Source organism: Oreochromis niloticus, unplaced genomic scaffold (genome assembly GCF_001858045.2).
Source record: "Oreochromis niloticus isolate F11D_XX unplaced genomic scaffold, O_niloticus_UMD_NMBU tig00002037_pilon, whole genome shotgun sequence".
NCBI lineage: Eukaryota > Metazoa > Chordata > Actinopteri > Cichliformes > Cichlidae > Oreochromis > Oreochromis niloticus.
The window spans coordinates 46518-65663 of record NW_020327541.1 but is presented as its reverse complement, the minus strand read 5'-3'; the positions used below and the strand labels follow the sequence as shown (position 1 = coordinate 65663).

The following is a 19146-nucleotide window of genomic DNA, read 5'->3' as shown; positions in this document are numbered from 1 at the left end:
TTGTTCTTATTTAAAGATCACCTTAAAGATAAAAGTGGTTGATTGTTTTAACCCCTTAGTGCTTCAGTTTGTCTCTCTGTGTTTTAACTTCATCAAAGTGTCTGCTCATAGGGGATCATGAGATTGTTGAGGTTTTCTATTTACTATTGGCGAATCTTAATCTCAAAATGTCAAGCGCCTTAAGGCAACTGGTGCGCCTTATTTATGAACTCTGGTTGTACTTACTGACCTTGGACCGAGTTTGTGGCATACACGGTGCTCAAATGCCTGTCAAAAAATGTTTGAGCACTTACTTTGGTAAGCTACAAAGCCGCACCGCTGAAGGATACATGACATCCCTGAGAGTTAAAAACTGTCTAAATTCTTTCATCTTTAAAAAAATGATCAGTGTTGCTGCTTTACCAGGTGTAACAATTAAGTTTAACGTCCAGGCATCCATGAAGTGGGGCGGGGTACGGTGGGTTTGGCGGGGTGATGATAATGTCTCAGCAGGTTTATTTTGTTCATAGTGAAAAGTAAGGAATCTCACTGGCTGGCTTTTTTTTCTTTTGTTGTTGTTGTTGCTTCTTTTTTTTAATGTAAACTCCTCATGTTTTGCAAAAAAAAAACCAACAACAACCAAACAAACAAATAAAAAACCTGTACATGATGTAGGGAATCATTTTTGGATTTAACAAAACTAAAACATAAAATTCACCCAATTTTTCTTTTTTTCTTTTTTTTGCTGAGCTGTATAATTATAAATTTTCATTTCACACAATATGCTGTGACAAAAACCCCGCTCTCCTGTCTGGTTACTAAGAAACTAAAAGAAAAATAAAGGAGCCTTTGATAGGACATTTAAATCCGTCACAGCATCCACACAGTCTCTTCACTCAGCAGTGGACTTTACATCACAAAGGTTTTCACAGAACTCACTGTTGACAATCTGTGATTCCAGCTTTACCTTAAAGACCAGGGAAAGGTTCCAAAACATGTTCACAGAGACTAAAATGTGACTTTTGAAGAGATTCGTTGCTATATAATGTTATTCTAGATATGTGACCATCAATGGTGCGTGCTTATTTACATGGCTGATACTGAAACACCAGACCTAAAAGATTCTCCTTGTTCTGTTATAAAGTAGAAGTTCAGTGGATATTTACTGAGTTGAAATACACTTGTGCTTCATTAAAAAGAAATGACACCGACATCAGGAAATACACAAACAAAAGGATCTAGCCGAGGAGAGTTTTTTCAGGTATTTTATTCCATTTACCCCAAATATATTCTATTAATTACTGATACATTAGATTTTAAAAAACAGACAGGATTTTAAAAGATCAATATTAATGTTTAGTCCCAAATTTTTTAATACACCAATGGTCCCCAGAAAATATATCTGATATCGCGGTGAAATCTGTAACTATATTTTGTTGTCCTTTCTTGTTTTTGTAAATGTTTTTTATTGATTTTATAAACATATGAATATGATTAATAAGTTACAGTTATGATGTATTTCTTGTATGAAATAAAAAATATAATGTGCATTACTGCTAATTATTGTATGTTTATGTAATTATAAAATAAAAATGTGATTTTTTTTTAAATGAATTTCGCCTTGGACTTGGACATTACATTGCAGTGGTGCTGATGCCAAATTTGTTCAGTGTCTCAATCAGTAATTTAAGATGAAAACGAAGCTGAGGTGTGTTATTGTTTCATCAACTACTAACTCGTGAACATGTGAGTCAGACTGGACTTCTGATATTATTTTCTTAGAACGGTGTGATTTCTTCATAACCAGTTTTGACTTTAGAAATTTAACTTGAACTTTCACTCATAAATTTCTGCCCCTGCTGCTGCGTCTGCACGAGGAGGTGCCAACATACACACTAAGAGTCCAAGCTTTCAGACTGCTGATGGTAACTGAGTACTTCCACTCTGCTTTACTCACTGACACTTTAATCTTTCTTTTGAGTCTGGACTCAGTGGCCTCAGTTTTGATCATTGGGGTGTTGTGAGCTAGCAGGTTATGTGTGCAAAGCAAATATGTAATGCAGATTATTTTAAAACAGATTTACCAGATTTTATTCAGCACAGTGTGTGCTTGACATTTAATGATCCAAAAGATTTTGACTATGCCCATAATTAAGATCATAAATTTACGATATTGATCTTTTAAAACACAATTCTATATTTTCTTTCATTTAAACAATTTGTCAAAGTGAATAAGAACCAAAACATTGTATACAATCATATTATCATGTGTTCAAACTTTATTTATTTTGCATATAATACCAAAACTAAACACAAAGGAAGGAGGAGGAGAGTTTTGCTGGAAGTGACTAAGTAAAAAACAAACAACTAAAACCGATTCAATAATTTGGTTTAAATTTCTTTCTTTTTGCTTTCTCTTTTCCATTCACTGGTCACTTTAGAGTTTACAGAGAGTGGTGTGAAAAAAGAGATGGCTGACTTGAACTGGAAACACCTGCTGACTCAGTGTAAACAGCTGTTGTTGTTTTTATTTATTATGTCAGTTCTATATGTCGGTTATGTTGAACAAACTGATTTTATCTGGGCTTTTTTGCTGTTTTTCATGAAGGAATCTTAACAAACTGGTTTCACAAAACACTTGAATGAACATAGTAATGATGCCACAGCTCATCTGGAATAAACAGAAGTTATCATAACTGAATATTTATATATAAAGAATGTCTGGCCTTCTGTCTCTACATAGCCTTACCTGCATCTTAAAATTGTACAGTTGCTGTGACCCTTAACTCTGGCCTTCTTCTACAGTACCAAATAGGGTTGTTTCTGTGTCTGTTATTGATCATCATTGTGGAAATAAGAGCCAGTGATTTTAGAGGGGGGGGGGGGGGGGGATTTTGAAACTGATGAAGAGGAAGACTTTTCAGAACATGAGACCTTTTATCTTTATTGGATAGGACAGGGCAGACAGTAGAGAGAAATGTGGGAAGCGAGTTAAGAAGAATGACGCAGAGGAAATTATCTAGGGCAGATCTTCAGTACCTGGGCCATCTGCTCGACTACCAGAGCTTACTCTTGTACAGGAAATCAGATTTTTCACTCTTCATCTGAGGCACAGCCGAGAAATCCAGCCTGATCAGGAGATGTCCCCTGATCTAAAGTCTGTTTTATAGATCAAGTAGCAATACTTGCGTCCATGATAGACAGAAGGACAATATATACGCAAGAAATACATATTCAACACACACAGCAAGACTCCGCCCCTCATGTGTTTTATAGGCTGCTATGAACAGACTTTATGCAGTGGTGCTGAGCTGTAGATTGACACAAATCTGTTCATGTTGTAATTGGCAGAAAAACTCAGCGGTGATTAGAATATTTGCTTCATTTATATATTTTTTTACATTAACATGTTTTTCCAGGCCATATCTTGGTTATAATTAATTGAACTGTATTACATTATATGATTTTTTTTAAAATATAAACGTGTCTTTAATTCCTCCAAGAGATTATCAATATTAATGGACCAATATTATACAAATTTTTTTCTGATCACATTTCTTGCTTTTCTGTGGCTCCCCCAGTTAGATTTTAGGCCCAGTCCTACGCTATTAGTATCCACTGTGATCATGTTAGATATGACAGGCTGATGAAGCAGTTCCATAAAGCACTGCTGAACAAAGAGTTTATTACAGCTTGTTTGAGTCTCAGCTGAGGAATGAGGCTGCTTCGCCTTGTGTCACACATGCACTGCAGATAAACTGGGTGTCTGAAGGATACATGACAAGTGTGTGAAACTGAAAGAGAATCAATGCACAAAAATTCATATCATTATAATGAAACCAGAACCGTCTGCATAATTGCTGTGTAAACAGTAGAACAGGTTGCACAGGAGCCTGAGAATGTACTGACAAACTCAAACAACAGTTTGACTATGAGTCTCACATGAAAATGTCACGGTCCTGTGTCGGTGACCCAGTTTTTTTTATTATTATTATTATTTTATTATTATTATTATTATTATTATTATTACTATTACTGAGCTGTGATTTCATCATGGTTTTGGTTTCTGTTTTGTATTTCTAGTTCTGAAGTTCCTCTCTACTCTTTAAAATCTAGTTCTTGGTTTTGTTCTTTTGTCTTCGTGTTTAGTGTAGATTTATTTCAGTCTTCATGGATAATATCTTCTTCCCTTAGTTAGTCGTGTCTTATGTCACTCCTGTCTCTGTGCTCCGTGTTCCCTTTTTTTGGGTTAAGTCCAGGTCTCAGCGTTATACTTTCAGTTTTTCTTTGATGGTCCCTTGTCATGTCATTGTTCTTTTGCTTCCCCTTGGTTGCATTATGTTTGATTACTCCCAGCTTTGCTCTCTTCTCGTGTCTCATTTCTTTGTTAATTTAAGCCCTGTGTTTTCCTTGCGTTGTGTTGTGTTGTACCCTCTCCATGCTGTGTTTCTCCCCTTATGTCCTTCTGAAATTCTAGCTGCTTGTTTTGTTCCCTCAAGTCTCCTAGTTTTAGGTTCCAGCGTCCAGTTTACTGTTTAGTTTCATTTTGGTTTATTCTGTGATGTTTTTTTCGTTTGAAGAGTTTTCCCAGCAATAAAACTGTGCTTTAAGTTTAACTTTCCATGGCACCTGAGTCCTGGTCCAGAGGAAGTGCTCAAGGCGGCACCACAAGGAGTCTGCAAGCAGCAAGGTTCAACATATGTTGAAATCTCAAAGGAGTTTTATATGAAAATTTTTATTTATGATAACTCTGGCTTCATTCCTCTGTTCATTCAGGTTTTTTGTTAACGTTGTTACTGACAATGTTTTTCAGTATAATAGAAAACAAGAACAATGAGATTAAATTTGTTCTGATCAACATGACATTCCAGATTCCAAACAACTGACACAACTAAAGCAAAACATCCGGCATCTAAAGCTATAAATACGTGGACAGCGTCATTTAGCCAGTCAGTAAGCAGCTGTTTCCAGCTCAGGCGAAGAGGAGTCCTCCAGCTCACAAGTCTTGAATCTGAGGAGAACCAAAACGCAGTATCCCTGTTGTAAGTTTCTCTGATGTTTCATATTTCATATGTTGGCTGGTTTAGACACTCTGCAAACAAAACATGAGACAGATTTGTTTTCAATCAATATTTTGTTTTTGTGTTCATGGACATAAATATTCACATTACAAAAAATGCATATTTAAGTATTATCTTTCATAAGGAAGTATTCTCAAAAGTCTCAAGCCTCAAAAGTACATATTTTGTCCAGATTCTTCAGGTGTCACAGTAGCAACCAAGAAGATCCAGCTTTAAAAGACATATTAACATTTGTGCACTATAATAACCAAGGACCATGACCCTATTCTAAATAATAACACATTAAAAAAATTACCTAAACCTGAAAGACACCTTTTCATCCATGTTTATGGATTTTTAGTTTGCTTTTTGTGTTTTTGCTGCTGTTTTCACACAGCTGATATAGTATGAGGACCAACTCCTTTGACTTCCTTTGTATGTTTTCTCATTTTCAAACAGTTAAATTATGAGATAAATGTGAACATACCCCAAAACTAATTCTGATTCATGTATATTGTGCTTGTTTATTTAGAGACTATGGATCCAAGCAAAGAACTGGGTTATCTCAGGTATGAAATGATTGATTACCCTCTGACCAAAGGAATATATTAGTATTTAGCATAGCTTAGCACAAAGACTGGAATCTGTTAGCCTAGCTTCATCAGAGGAAAAATAAGCTCTTCTTTTAATCTGGTTCAAACGGTACTAAAACATGACAATTGCAGGATAAGACATTAGAGATGCTATAATCATGTTGGTTTATCAAAATGTTAGACTGTTCCCTTATCAGTCTATGACAATATAAGTGTGATGTCCATGGTAACATGCTAACAGAGAATGCTTGTCTGACCCCCCTTCTCCTTTCAGAGTGGGAAGTGTGGAAGACAAAGATCTTACATCAGAGATCAAGAGACGTACGTCTGTTTTTAATTTGATTAGTGGAAACAAAGCAGAACATATTCAACCAACATCACTAATTCACATCTCTGATATCAGGAGTCATTATCCTAGTGTCAATTGGTGAACAGGTGATGGATCAATAACTGCAGCTGGATTGTGTTTGTTTTCTTCAACAGATTCCTGTGAACTCACAGTCGACACAAAAACAGTGAGCAGGAAACTCCAACTGTCTAACGGAAACAAGACGGTGACCTATGTGGGGGGACATAACCTACATCATTTCCACAGACGCGGATTTCATTCTCCTCAGCTGCTGTGTATAAACGGTCTGACTGATCGACATTACTGGGAGGTCAAGTGGAGTGGAGATGTTTACATAGCAGTCAGTTACAGTGGAATCAGTAGGAAAGGAATAACTGGTAACAATGAGTTTGGATCAAATTCTCAGTCCTGGGCACTTGTAGTAAAAACATGTCCATCCTCTGTCATTGCGAGGCACGATAACACAGAAACACCCATCGTCTCCCACAACAGATTTAACAGAGTAGCAGTGTATGTGGATTATGCTGCAGGCATTCTGTCCTTTTTCAGTGTTTCCTCTGACACTCTGATCCACCTCCACACATTCAAAACCAGATTCACTGATCCTCTTTATCCCGGATTTGCAGTCTTTCCTGGTTCCACAGTGATTCTGCCCTGAGTTTTGTTCTGCTAGAGAAACGATGACTGTTGAACTAAGTTCAGTCTATATATGTACATATATATATATATATATATATATGTATAGATGTAGATGTATACACACACCTGTGTATACATCTACATCTACATCTACATGTGTGTATACACACACACACACACACACACACACAGGTAGTGTAGTGGTAGTAGTTTTTTTACTGTATGTCAGCTGTTGGATTACTAGTTGCTGTTCGTTATGTACCATGTATTGGTGACTGTAAATTACAGTGCATTGCCTTGTATTTTTACAATGGTTTTCTTTGTTACACTGATCATTGATTGATTATTTGTAACATACCTCCTTGCATGTGGTTTCTTTCCATACAGTCTATTTTAATGAACATTTTATATCACAAGCATCATAAAGTGAGTGTCAGTAGTAAATAACACCCTATCAATAGAACTTTGAAGTGTGTGTTTAATATATATACACTCTTTATATTGCCAACTTCCTTGACTCACACACTGCCACACTTGGCATAGAGCATAAAAAATATGTACAAATAGAATAGAAGAACAGAATAATCCTTTAATTGTCCCACAAGGGGAAATTTGGTTGTAACAGCAGCCAGAAAGACACATATACAACAAACAGTACACAGGACACAGAACAGAAACATACCCAGTTTTTCTTACATATTTACATTAAGGACAATGGCTACTATATACAGAGTACTGTACAGTTATTAAGTTAAATATAAATAACTACAGATAAGAGGCAAACCAGGTTGTAGTGCGAATCGGTTGATTAACTTATTGCAGTTACAGCGCTGATGTAAACATCTATGATTGTTGATATAATAGAGAAATAGAGATCACATTTTTATTCCTGACCAACTGTATAACAGTCTGGTACGGGAACTGCTCTGCCTCGGACCGGAAGGCGTTGCAGAGGGTCGTGAAAACTGCCCAGCGCATCGCCGGAGCACCACTTCCTGCCATAAAGGACATCTACAGGAAGCGGTGTCTGAAAAGGGCTGGGAAAATCATCAAAGACCCCAGTCACCCATCACATAGACTCTTCACCCTCCTGCCCTCTGGGAGGCGCTACAGGAGCCTCCGGACTAAGACCACCAGGTACCGGAACAGCTTCTTCCCCACAGCTGTCAGACTCCTGAACTCTGCCTCCTGACATCTGACCCACGTTAAACTCATGGACTGAACATACACACACCCACAACCACTAGCACTTTACCACTACTGTATAGTTCTGTGTAGATAATCATTCTGTACATACGATAATTTTTAATCCCACAACTGTTTATAACTTACATAGTTCACATTCTGTATAACTGTATATCTCAGATTTCTGTATAGTTTTTATTTCATATTTATATCCTGTTCATAGCCTGTACATAGCTTGTACTCACTACAGCCTGTACATACTTATAGTTATAGAATATTCATAACATACTTCACACTGTGTACATTATAACATACCATAATAGACCCATTTCTGTAATATACTTACACATCTCTATTATTGCTAATATATATTGTAATATATCTATATCACGACTGAAGCACTTTCTGGATGGATGCAAACTGCATTTCGTTGCCCTGTACCTGTGACATGTGCAATGACAATAAAGTTGAATTCTAATTCTAATTCTAATTATTCTTTGATGGTAATTCTGTGCAAAGTAGAAGCTAACGTCTTGCTAACTTCAAACTCTGTTAAATTTCATAAATTCTATTTTTATGGATTCCTGGATGTTAAACTTAATTGTTACACCTGGTAAAGCAGCAACACTGATCACTTTATTAAAGATGAAAGAATTTACACAGTTTTTAACTCTCAGGGATGCCGAAGGTTCATTTTACTTTGGGAACTGAAGCGGACGGAGTTTTGGATCCAGATTACTCTGCGAGGCTCCTGACTACAGTAGTCGTAATGCTCCAACAATCCATCAAGCGGTGTGGCTTCGTAGCTTACCAAAGTTGTACTAAAACAAGTTTTGGCAGATTTTTGAGTGCCGTGTACCACATGCAGTTGGTTCAAGGTCAGTAAGCACAACCAGGACAAACAGAATTCATACATAAGGCACACTGTCAATTTTTGAGAAAATTAAAGGATTTTATGTGCACCTTATAGTGCGGAAAATACAGTACATGCTGTTTTCATTACATCTATATTCAGCTCAATAGACAGGAATGGATACAGACCAAAAAACTACCTGCAACATTTCTGTGGGGTGCTCCGTATTGTGGAATTGGTTTGTGACATTCCTCCTTTTTATTTGACAGGAGGAATGTCATGTGACGCATGTGTCCTGACTTTAAGAGACATGCAAATATTTTCCATCTCTGATACACACGCAAGCCCAGTAACAAGTCTTTGACTGGAATGCAGTTCAGCACATTTTGGGTAATTCAGTTTCTCAGAAACATCTTAAGGTGTTGCTATACTTTATATTTCTAAAACAAACACTTTCTCTGAACCTATAATAGCTTTGAAAAGGTGACAGGCTGTACATTCTGAATAGGTCATACTCAAGTTAAAAAAATAATAAAGCTATTCTATTATACCTTTGTGCCAAAAATACACTGCACCCCAAATATTTCACAGTTCAGCAATACTGATCTTTTTATTTAAACTTTTAGCAGAACTTTAAATCTAAAGTAGTATTCAAAAAGCAAATTAAATGGAATTTTTTACAGATTTCAAAAACTCTTTGGTTCTGAAAAAAAGTTCAATATCAGCACAAAATAATGTTTATATTTAAAAACTTAAAAAAGAAAAAAGACTGTAGAATGGACCCTTTGATACTTAAAGTTTAACATAAATAGACATCCAGAGTGGAAAGCAGTGCAAATAAATGCAAACACGTTTTCATGACACTCATATTTTATCAAGATGGATGTCAGTGTAAGCTGTTTCTATCACATTTAACCTGAGACCAAATTTTTTGTAATTTTTATACAAAACTTAACACAAGTATGAAAAAAGTGTTTTTCATGTTTTTTATTTTTATTTTTTTTTTAACGACAAAACAGTTTAGCCTGCAACACTGCGTTTTGCAAAGTAAAACTTGAGTCTATCTGTTGTAGAGTCAGACTTAGCCATGGCAATGCACAGATGTCCGAGCTCCATATATTACTGGCAAAGCTTAATGTTGGAATGCTTTACAAACATTCAGAAATGAACACACTTGCTTTACTTCTCTGGGATAGCTTAAAATGCTGGTTTGGAAGCACGTAGCGAGGCTCCAAATGCTTTCAGTGTGAACTAACTCTAGACTTCCAACAGATCTCGCACACCACAGCCACTACATGACGTATACTGCTCCGATGTCCTAAGGTCATGAGCTGGGTTATGCCATGTCACATTTTTTTGAGGTGCTTTTGTGATATTTAATGGATCGGATTATATTTTTTAGTTCTCTTCGATTTCCGACCCATCATGTAGGTCAGGATCAGACCAATACCGATACTGTATATTGGGTGAGTCCATCACTACTTACTACAAAGCCAACTGTTATTAAACAGGAAACACTGCACCACCATATCTTGCCAAACTTTATATATACAAATTACAAAAGTGACTTCAGTAAAGTTTAAAGCCTCTGCCTCTCTCAGAAAAAGACTGGTGAGGTGTTATTCCACTTCAGTTTAAAAATATTAGATTATATTTTAACTTTCATGCCAACAATAGGAACGGTATTGATAAAAATCAACAGACCTAATAAATAAAATGCACATAAAACTTTTAGACTGATTCTGGCAAACCATTAAGCAATTCAGGAGGTGTAAGCTGTGCTGTGCTTGCATTGAAGACAAGTTTGTCCAAAAACTGTTGATACTAAATCTGAAAATTCACATCTTTACCTACAGTTTTTAAAAACTGCAAGACCAAAAGAGACGAAGGTTGTAGTTGAAAGTTCAGTTCACCTGCTCTTCAGTTGACAGAGGAAGTTGAATTCTATTTTTGGTGTCATGAAACTATTTATGAAACCTGTTTCTACTTTAAATAAGGTTTGATTCAGGCACAGATCCACCTCGCTGGCCACATGTAAGGAGTAAGCAAAACTTAGAACACACAGTAGTTGCTATAACTTCATTGTAGACCCTCTTAATGACTCACTGAGATGAAGATGAGACTGGCAGAGAGAGAAGACTTGATGATGAGCGATTGTAGAAACTGTGGTTACATAACTTGCATCATTTCGGGGTTGCAGCTTGGGGTGGCTGTGGCTCTGGTGGTAGAGCAGATCAGCTACTAACCAGAAGGTTGGGGGTTCGATCCTTGGCTTCCCCAGTCTGCATGCCAAATATCCCTGGGCAAAATACTAACCCCAAGTTGCCTTCCGATGCATTCATCGGAGTGTGAATGTAGTTTAGTTTGCACTTGTGTTTAGAAGTGCTTGGGTGAATCAGGCATGTTGTATACAGCGCTTTGAGTACTCCAGGAGAGTAGAAAAGCTATATAAGAATCCATTTACCATTTAAACACTGAACCTCTAAAACTGAGGCCGCTGGTTTGTCAGAGACTTAAGTTTAAGCTCAGATGAATTCAGCTTAAAGTGTCTGTAAGTAAAGTAAAGCGTAAAACTACTCAGTTACATATAACAGCCTTTATTTCTTTAACCTCTTGAAGAAGGTGTCTTCCAGAAACTGGCAGTAGGACTGGGAGTTGAGCTTGACTCCATCCTCAACCCGAAAAGGCCCCACAAGCTCATCTTTGATGATACCAGCCCAAACCAGTACTCCACCTCCACCTTGCTGGCGTCTGAGTCGGACTGGAGCTCTCTGCCCTTTACCAATCCAGCCACGGGCCCATCCATCTGGCCCATCAAGACTCACTCTCATTTCATCAGTCCATAAAACCTTAGAAAAATCAGTCTTGGGATATTTCTTGGCCCAGTCTTGACGTTTCAGCTTGTGTGTCTTGTTCAGTGGTGGTCGTCTTTCAGCCTTTCTTACCTTGGCCATGTCTCTGAGTATTGCACACCTTGTGCTTTTGGGCACTCCAGTGATGTTGCAGCTCTGAAATATGGCCAAACTGGTGGCAAGTGGCATCTTGGCAGCTGCACGCTTGACTTTTCTCAGTTCATGGGCAGTTATTTTGCGCCTTGGTTTTTCCACACGCTTCTTGCGACCCTGTTGACTATTTTGAATGAAACGCTTGATTGTTCGATGATCACGCTTCAGAAGCTTTGCAATTTTAAGACTGCTGCATCCCTCTGCAAGATATCTCACTATTTTTGACTTTTCTGAGCCTGTCAAGTCCTTCTTTAGACCCATTTTGCCAAAGAAAAGGCAGTTGCCTAATAATTATGCACACCTGATATAGGGTGTTGATGTCATTAGACCACACCCCTTCTCATTACAGAGATGCACATCACCTAATATGCTTAATTGGTAGTAGGCTTTCGAGCCTATACAGCTTGGAGTAAGACAACATGCATGAAGAGGATGATGTGGACAAAATACTCATTTGCCTAATAATTCTGCACTCCCTGTAGTTTGTGTCCTCCAGTGCTTGTGGTCATGCTGTTCTGTCTTTGAACGACTGTGTGCAGGCAGGGGAAGAGGACCCAAAGAGGCAAAATGTGAACTTAAAAACATTGTTTTATTGCAGGCTTGGAAGTAATACAAAATATCAAAACTAAACTGGGAGAATTCTAAGAATACAGGAAGACACTGGGAACGTTAACGACGCAACCACGAGCACTGGCGGACCAGTGATGGGAACAACGGCGTTACAAGTAACGGCGTTACTTTTTTCAGTAACGAGTAATCTAACTAATTACTATTTCTATCGTTACAACGCCGTTACAGTTACTAACAATGAAACGCGGTCCGTTACTATTTTTCAACAAACAGACGGTTGAAGCTGTGTTCATCTTACCGCATCTTATATCAGTCACACAGAAGTAGCTGTAAGTAATCTGGACGCTACAGCTTTAAGTAGCTGTGCACTCCCACAGACGGTAATCGCGATCACTGTCTAGCACAACACTTGGAGCTAAGGGGGCAAAAAAATTGCATGCTGCTGTTTGACTGAAGCAGAAGAAAAAAGTAGTCAATCACATGACCACTTAAAGACGAAGCAACAAGGTGATACATACCAGTTTTTAAATTGTGTCGATAGGCCACGTAAAACCAGAGTCATGATAAATAATATATACGCGGCGTTTTTTCCTCAATAGTTTCGTCACGTTTACTGTCTAAGGACAGCGCTAGCAAGCGCTCTCTGCTCATGAGCAAAAAAAAAACCAAAAACAAAAAAAACAGGGGAAGTTTTAGGATTGACAGCGAGAGAGAGAGAGCAGAAAAAGAGGGAGAGAGTGAGTTTTGAGATGTGAGAGATTTGTGATGTTTAGCGTATTTGGAGTGTGCAGTTAATGTGTTTTCTGTTGTGTAGTAGTAAAAATGGCTAATTATACCCTGGACCCCAGAGGGTTAAATGTTTTTTTTAAAGTAACGCAATAGTTACTTTTCAAATAATTAATTACTTTTAGAATATTGTAACTCAGTTACTTACTCAGTCACTTTTTTGAAAAAGTAACTAATAACTATAATTGAATTACTCTTTCAAAGTAACTTGTCCAACACTGTGGAGGACACACACTGGTTAACAGGTTAAAGATATCGGTAAAGACTTCTGCAAGCTGCTCAGCACATCCTCGAAGCACACATCCAGGAATGTCGTCAGGGCCAACAGCTTTGCGAGTGTTGATAATGCTCAGTGCATTATGGGAATCTATGATGGTAAGAGTGAGTTTTGTGACTTTATGGTGGCTGACAGTTTTTGGGGGTAGTGTTTTCAGGAAATCAGTGGTGGTCAACCTGCATGAAGCCTTTCAGCCATGACAGCATGTCAGTGGTTAAAGCGGAGAGATGCAATCAGTCAAACAGCATTCGTACCATCTCCAGCTCACTTCCTCTCAGCTGAACTGCGGTCAGCTACAGGAAGATGCGAGGTATTTCCACGAATCAGCAACACAACCAAAGTTTAAGATAAAAATTAAGTTAATCATTTTTGAAATAAGAATATTTTGCTCTATAATGACAAATACACCATCCTGTTGGTGAAGGCAATTCAATTCAATTCAATTCAATTTTATTTATATAGCGCCAAATCACAACAAAAGTCGCCTCAAGGCGCTTTATATTGTACAGTAGATAGCACAATAATAAATACAGAGAAAAACCCAACAATCATATGACCCCCTATGAGCAAGCACTTTGGCAACAGTGGGAAGGAAAAACTCCCTTTTAACAGGAAGAAACCTCCGGCAGAACCAGGCTCAGGGAGGGGCGGCCATCTGCTGCGACCGGTTGGGGTGAAAGAAGAAAAACAGGATAAAGACATGCTGTGGAAGAGAGACAGAGATTAATAACAGATATGAGTCGATGCAGAGAGGTCTATTAACACATAGTGAGTGAGAAAGGTGACTGGAAGGGAAAAACTCAATGCATCATGGGAATCCCCGGCAGCCTACGTCTATTGCAGCATAACTAAGGAAGGATTCAGGGTCACCTGGTCCAGCCCTAACTATATGCTTTAGCAAAAAGGAAAGTTTTAAGCCTAATCTTGAAAGTAGAGATAGTGTCTGTCTCCCGAATCCAAACTGGAAGCTGGTTCCACAGAAGAGGGGCCTGAAAACTGAAGGCTCTGCCTCCCATTCTACTTTTAAATACTCTAGGAACAACAAGTAAGCCTGCAGAGCGAGAGCGAAGTGCTCTAATGGGGTGATATGGTACTACAAGGTCATTAAGATAAGATGGGGCCTGATTATTTAAGACCTTGTATGTGAGGAGCAGGATTTTGAATTCAATTCTGGATTTAACAGGAAGCCAATGAAGGGAAGCCAAAACAGGAGAAATATGCTCTCTCTTTCTAGTCCCTGTCAGTACCCTTGCTGCAGCATTTTGGATCAGCTGAAGGCTTTTCAGTGAGTTTTTAGGACATCCTGATAATAAAGAACTACAGTAGTCCAGCCTGGAAGTAATAAATGCATGAACTAGTTTTTCAGCATCACTCTGAGACAGGATATTTCTAATTTTAGAGATGTTGCGCAAATGGAAGAAAGCAGTCTTACATATTTGTTTAATATGTGCATTGAAGGACATGTCCTGGTCAAAAATGACTCCAAGGTTCCTCACAGCATTACTGGAGGCCAAGGTAATGCCATCCAGAGTAAGAATCTGCTTAGATACCATATTTCTAAGATTTTCAGGGCCGAGTACAATAACTTCAGTTTTATCTGAATTAAGAAGCAGAAAGTTAGCGGCCATCCAGGTCTTTATGTCTTTAAGACATTCCTGCAGTTTAACTAATTGGTGTGTGTTACCTGGCTTCATGGATAGATAGAGCTGCGTGTCATCTGCATAGCAGTGAAAATTTATGCTATGTCTTCTAATGATGCTGCCTAAGGGAAGCATGTACAATGTAAATAGAATTGGTCCTAGCACTGAACCCTGTGGAACACCATAATTGACCTTAGTGTGTGAAGAGGACTCTCCATTTACTTGAACAAATTGGAGTCTATTAGATAGATATGATACAAACCACTGCAGTGCAGTACCTGTAATACCTACAGCATGTTCTAATCGCTCTAATAGGATATTATGGTCAACAGTATCGAACGCTGCACTGAGGTCTAGCAGGACAAGCACAGAGATGAGTCCACTGTCAGAGGCCATAAGAAGATCATTTGTAACCTTCACTAAAGTTGTTTCTGTGCTGTGATGAGCTCTGAAACCTGACTGAAACGCTTCAAATAAGCCATTCCTCTGCAGATGATCTGTTAGCTGTTTGACAACTACTCTTTCAAGGATTTTTGATATGAAAGGAAGGTTGGAGATTGGCCTATAATTAGCTAAGACTGCTGGGTCTAGAGATGGCTTTTTAAGTAAAGGTTTAACTACAGCCACCTTGAAGGCCTGTGGTACATAGCCGATTATTAGAGATAGGTTGATCATATTTAAGATCGAAGAATTAATTAATGGCAGGACTTCTTTGAGCAGTTTTGTAGGAATGGGGTCTAAAAGACACGTTGATGGTTTGGAGGAATTAATTATTGAAGTTAACTCAGAAAGATCAATTGGAGAAAAAGAGTCTAACTTAACATCAATGGTACTAAAAGTAGCTGTAGATAATATTACATCTGTGGGATGATTATTGGTAATTTTTTCTCTAATGATAAAAATTTTATTTGTGAAGAAGTTCATGAAGTCATTACTAGTTAACGTTAAAGGGATTGTTGGCTCAGTAGAGCTCTGACTTTTTGTCAGCCTGGCTACAGTGCTGAAGAGAAACCTGGGGTTGTTCTTATTTTCTTTAATCAGTGACGAATAGTAAGATGTTCTGGCTTTGCGGAGGGCTTTCTTATAAAGTAGCAAACTATTTCTCCAGGCTAAATGATGATCCTCTAAATTTGTGAGACGCCATTTCCTCTCCAGCTTACGAGTTATCTGCTTTAGGCTACGTGTTTGAGAATTATACCACGGAGTCAGGTACTTCGGATTTGAGGCCTTAGTTTTCACAGGAGCTACAGTATCCAGAGTCGTACGTAGTGAGGAGGTAAAATTATTAACAAGATAATCGACCTCTGTTGGAGTAGCGTTCAGATAGCTGCTCTGCTCTATGTTGGTACAGGGCATTGAAGATGATAACAGTGGGTGGATTATATTCTTAAACTTAGTTACAGCACTTTCAGAAAGACATCTACTTTGATAAAGTCTACACTCCACTGCTGTGTAATCAATTATTGTAAATGTGAATGTTATCAGGAAATGATCAGACAGCAGAGGGTTTTCAGGAAACACTGTTAAATGTTCAGTTTCTATGCCATATGTTAAAACAAGATCTAGAGTGTGATTAAAGTGGTGGGTGGGTTCTTTTACATTTTGAGAGAAGCCAATTGAGTCTAATAACAGATTAAATGCGATGTTGAGGCTGTCATTTTTAGCATCTACATGGATGTTAAAATCACCCACAATAATTATTTTATCTGAGCTGAGCACTAAATCAGATAAAAAGTCTGAGAAATCAGAGAGAAACTCTGTGTAAGGCCCAGGTGGACGATAGATGATAACAAGTAAGACTGGTTTCTGAGTTTTACAGCTGGGGTGGACGAGGCTAAGCATCAGGCTTTCAAATGAATTAAAAGTCTGTCTTGGTCTTTCATTAATTAATAGACTGGTGTGAAAAATTGCTGCCACACCGCCCCCTCGGCCTGTGCTTCGGGATTTCTGGTAGTTAGAATGACTCGGAGGTGTTGATTCATTTAAACTAACATAATCATCCTGCTGCAACCAGGTTTCTGTAAGGCAGAGTAAATCGATTTGTTGATCAATTATTAAGTCATGTACTAACAGAGACTTGGAGGAGAGAGACCTAATATTTAATAATCCACATTTCACTGTTTTACTCTTTGGTTCAGATGTGGATACTGTATTGTTCTTTCTTTGTGATTTTTTATGTTTAAGTTGTTTATTGCTGGTTTTTAGTTTGTTTTTTGTCTTTTTGGGAGCTGACACAGTCTCAATGGAGATGGGTTTTTGGGGGGGTAGCAGGAGGAGAGAAGCTGCAGAGAGGCGTGTAAGACTGCAACTCTGCTTCCTGGTCCCAACTCTGGATAGTCATATTTTGGGGGGTTTAATAAATTGGTCCATATTTCTAGCAATGAGAGCTGCTCCATCCAAAGTGGGATGGATGCCGTCTCTCCTAACAAGACCAGGTTTCCTCCAGAAGGTTTGCCAATTATCTATGAAGCCCACATCGTTTCTGGGACACCACTCAGACAGCCAGCAATTTAAGGAGAACATGCGGCTAAACATGTCACTCCTGGTCTGATTGGGGAGGGGACCAGAGAAAACTACAGAGTCCGACATTGTTTTGGCAAAGTTACACACCGATTCAATATTGATTTTAGTGACCTCCGATTGGCGTAACCGGGTGTCATTACTGCCGACGTGAATTATGATCTTACTGTATTTACGTTTACCCTTAGCCAGCAGTTTTAAATTTCCTTCAATGTCGCCTGCTCTGGCCCCTGGAAGACAATTGACTATGGTTGCCGGTGTCTCTAGCTTCACATGTCTGAGAACAGAATCACCAATTACCAGAGTTTGACCCCCGGCGGGTGTGTCGCCGAGTGGGGAAAAACGGTTAGACACATGAACAGGTTGGTGGTGTACCTGGGGCTTCAGTTTAAGACTATGCTTCCTCCTCACCGTCACCCAGCCGCCCTCTTTCCCCAGCTGCTTGGGGTCTGCCGGGGAACAGCTAGCGGGGCCTACGCTATCTTCGGCTGCACCAGCTACAGGGGCCTGGCTAGCTACGGGTGAATGAAGGGTGCGAAGCCGAGTCTCCAATTCAGTAATCCTGGCCTCCAGAGCTGCAAATATGCTACATTTGTTACAGGTATCATTACTGCTAAAGGAGGCCGAGGAGTAACTAAACATCTGACACAATGAGCAGGAAAGTGCAGGAGGGACAGGTGAAGTAGCCATGGTGCTAACGAGTCGGCTACGAGCTAAGCTAAGCTAGCGAAACAGTAAAGAGACAGTGAGTGAATACTTTGGCTATAAATTAGGTAGTGAGTACACAGAAAGGGTGATTCAGATGAAGCACGTTAAGATTATACTATGAAAAAGGAATGTATCAAAAGATTTAAATTAAATTGCTAAGCAGAAAAGCTACTCAGAAACACCACTGTGTTTGAGCAGGAACAGGAAGTGATACTCTACCACAAAGCGAGCGAACACCAAGTGACAGCGCCACCAAGAGATTTGGCACCATGCGGGTGATCTTAAAATATATTTTTTTGTTATCTACATGTTTTTCTTTTTTGTTTTTTTCTTTTCTTTTTTGGGGGGAGGGGTGGGGGGGTGTTCCTGACCGATTTCAGCCACTCACAATGTTTTTTTAAGTCAGTCAGTGAAGGCACCCATGTTCCCCTTAATGTCTGCAAATTTTTCTGGGGCCCATGTCTGTAGTCATTAGTCAGTTTAACCATTTTTCTCTCTCTTTGTTGCAGTCAGACAAAGAAACCTTCCACTAAAAACCACAACACTGGCATCCTGTCACAGAGGAAGAGGAGCAGGGTTTGACTTTAACTGACTGCGAACTGGTTAAACCGTTGACCTGATATCACAGAGAGTAGGACGATGAACGCATCTCTGCTGTGGCTGCTCAGTAAGTACACTGTAATGATTATCTATGACAATCTGTTGTTTCTTCATCTCAAACATTCAGGTTGGATTAGAATAGGAGAGCAGTAGATGAGTTTTGATCAAGAACACCAACAAGAAGGAAGAGGGTCAACAGGAAATCAGAATATTTTGTAATAAATTAATACAGTGCAAATAATTGACATGGATACACTGATTTACAGTTTTATGTTCAGCCCTCATACAGATGCATGACATTCAAAGTGGTTTAAATACCATTTGTGTTAAACTACTTTAGAAAATGGTAAAATAAGTTTTAAACGCTTTACTTTTGTAAATA

The 19146-nt window shown here is 38.7% G+C and overlaps 1 protein-coding gene across 1 annotated transcript; it reads left to right on the top strand.

Annotated features, from left to right (window-relative positions):
• The first annotated feature begins 4931 nt into the window (after positions 1 to 4931).
• Positions 4932 to 6639, top strand: LOC102080340 (stonustoxin subunit beta-like). The gene is made up of 4 exons (XM_005464329.4): positions 4932 to 5021; positions 5572 to 5608; positions 5907 to 5953; positions 6116 to 6639. Exons 2-4 carry the CDS (start codon positions 5577 to 5579, stop codon positions 6637 to 6639), a joined length of 603 nt encoding a protein of 200 aa, XP_005464386.1. The 5' UTR covers positions 4932 to 5021; positions 5572 to 5576.
• Positions 6640 to 19146: the final 12507 nt, after the last annotated feature.

What these genes read in the sequence shown, in the direction of transcription:
- LOC102080340 (XM_005464329.4), top strand. Translation starts at nt 5,577, where the DNA reads ATGGATCCAAGCAAAGAACTGGGTTATCTCAG. An exon ending in AAAGAACTGGGTTATCTCAG is followed by an intron (nt 5,609 to 5,906) that starts GTATGAAATGAT and finishes TTCTCCTTTCAG; the next exon opens with AGTGGGAAGTGTGGAAGACA. An exon ending in TACATCAGAGATCAAGAGAC is followed by an intron (nt 5,954 to 6,115) that starts GTACGTCTGTTT and finishes TTTCTTCAACAG; the next exon opens with ATTCCTGTGAACTCACAGTC.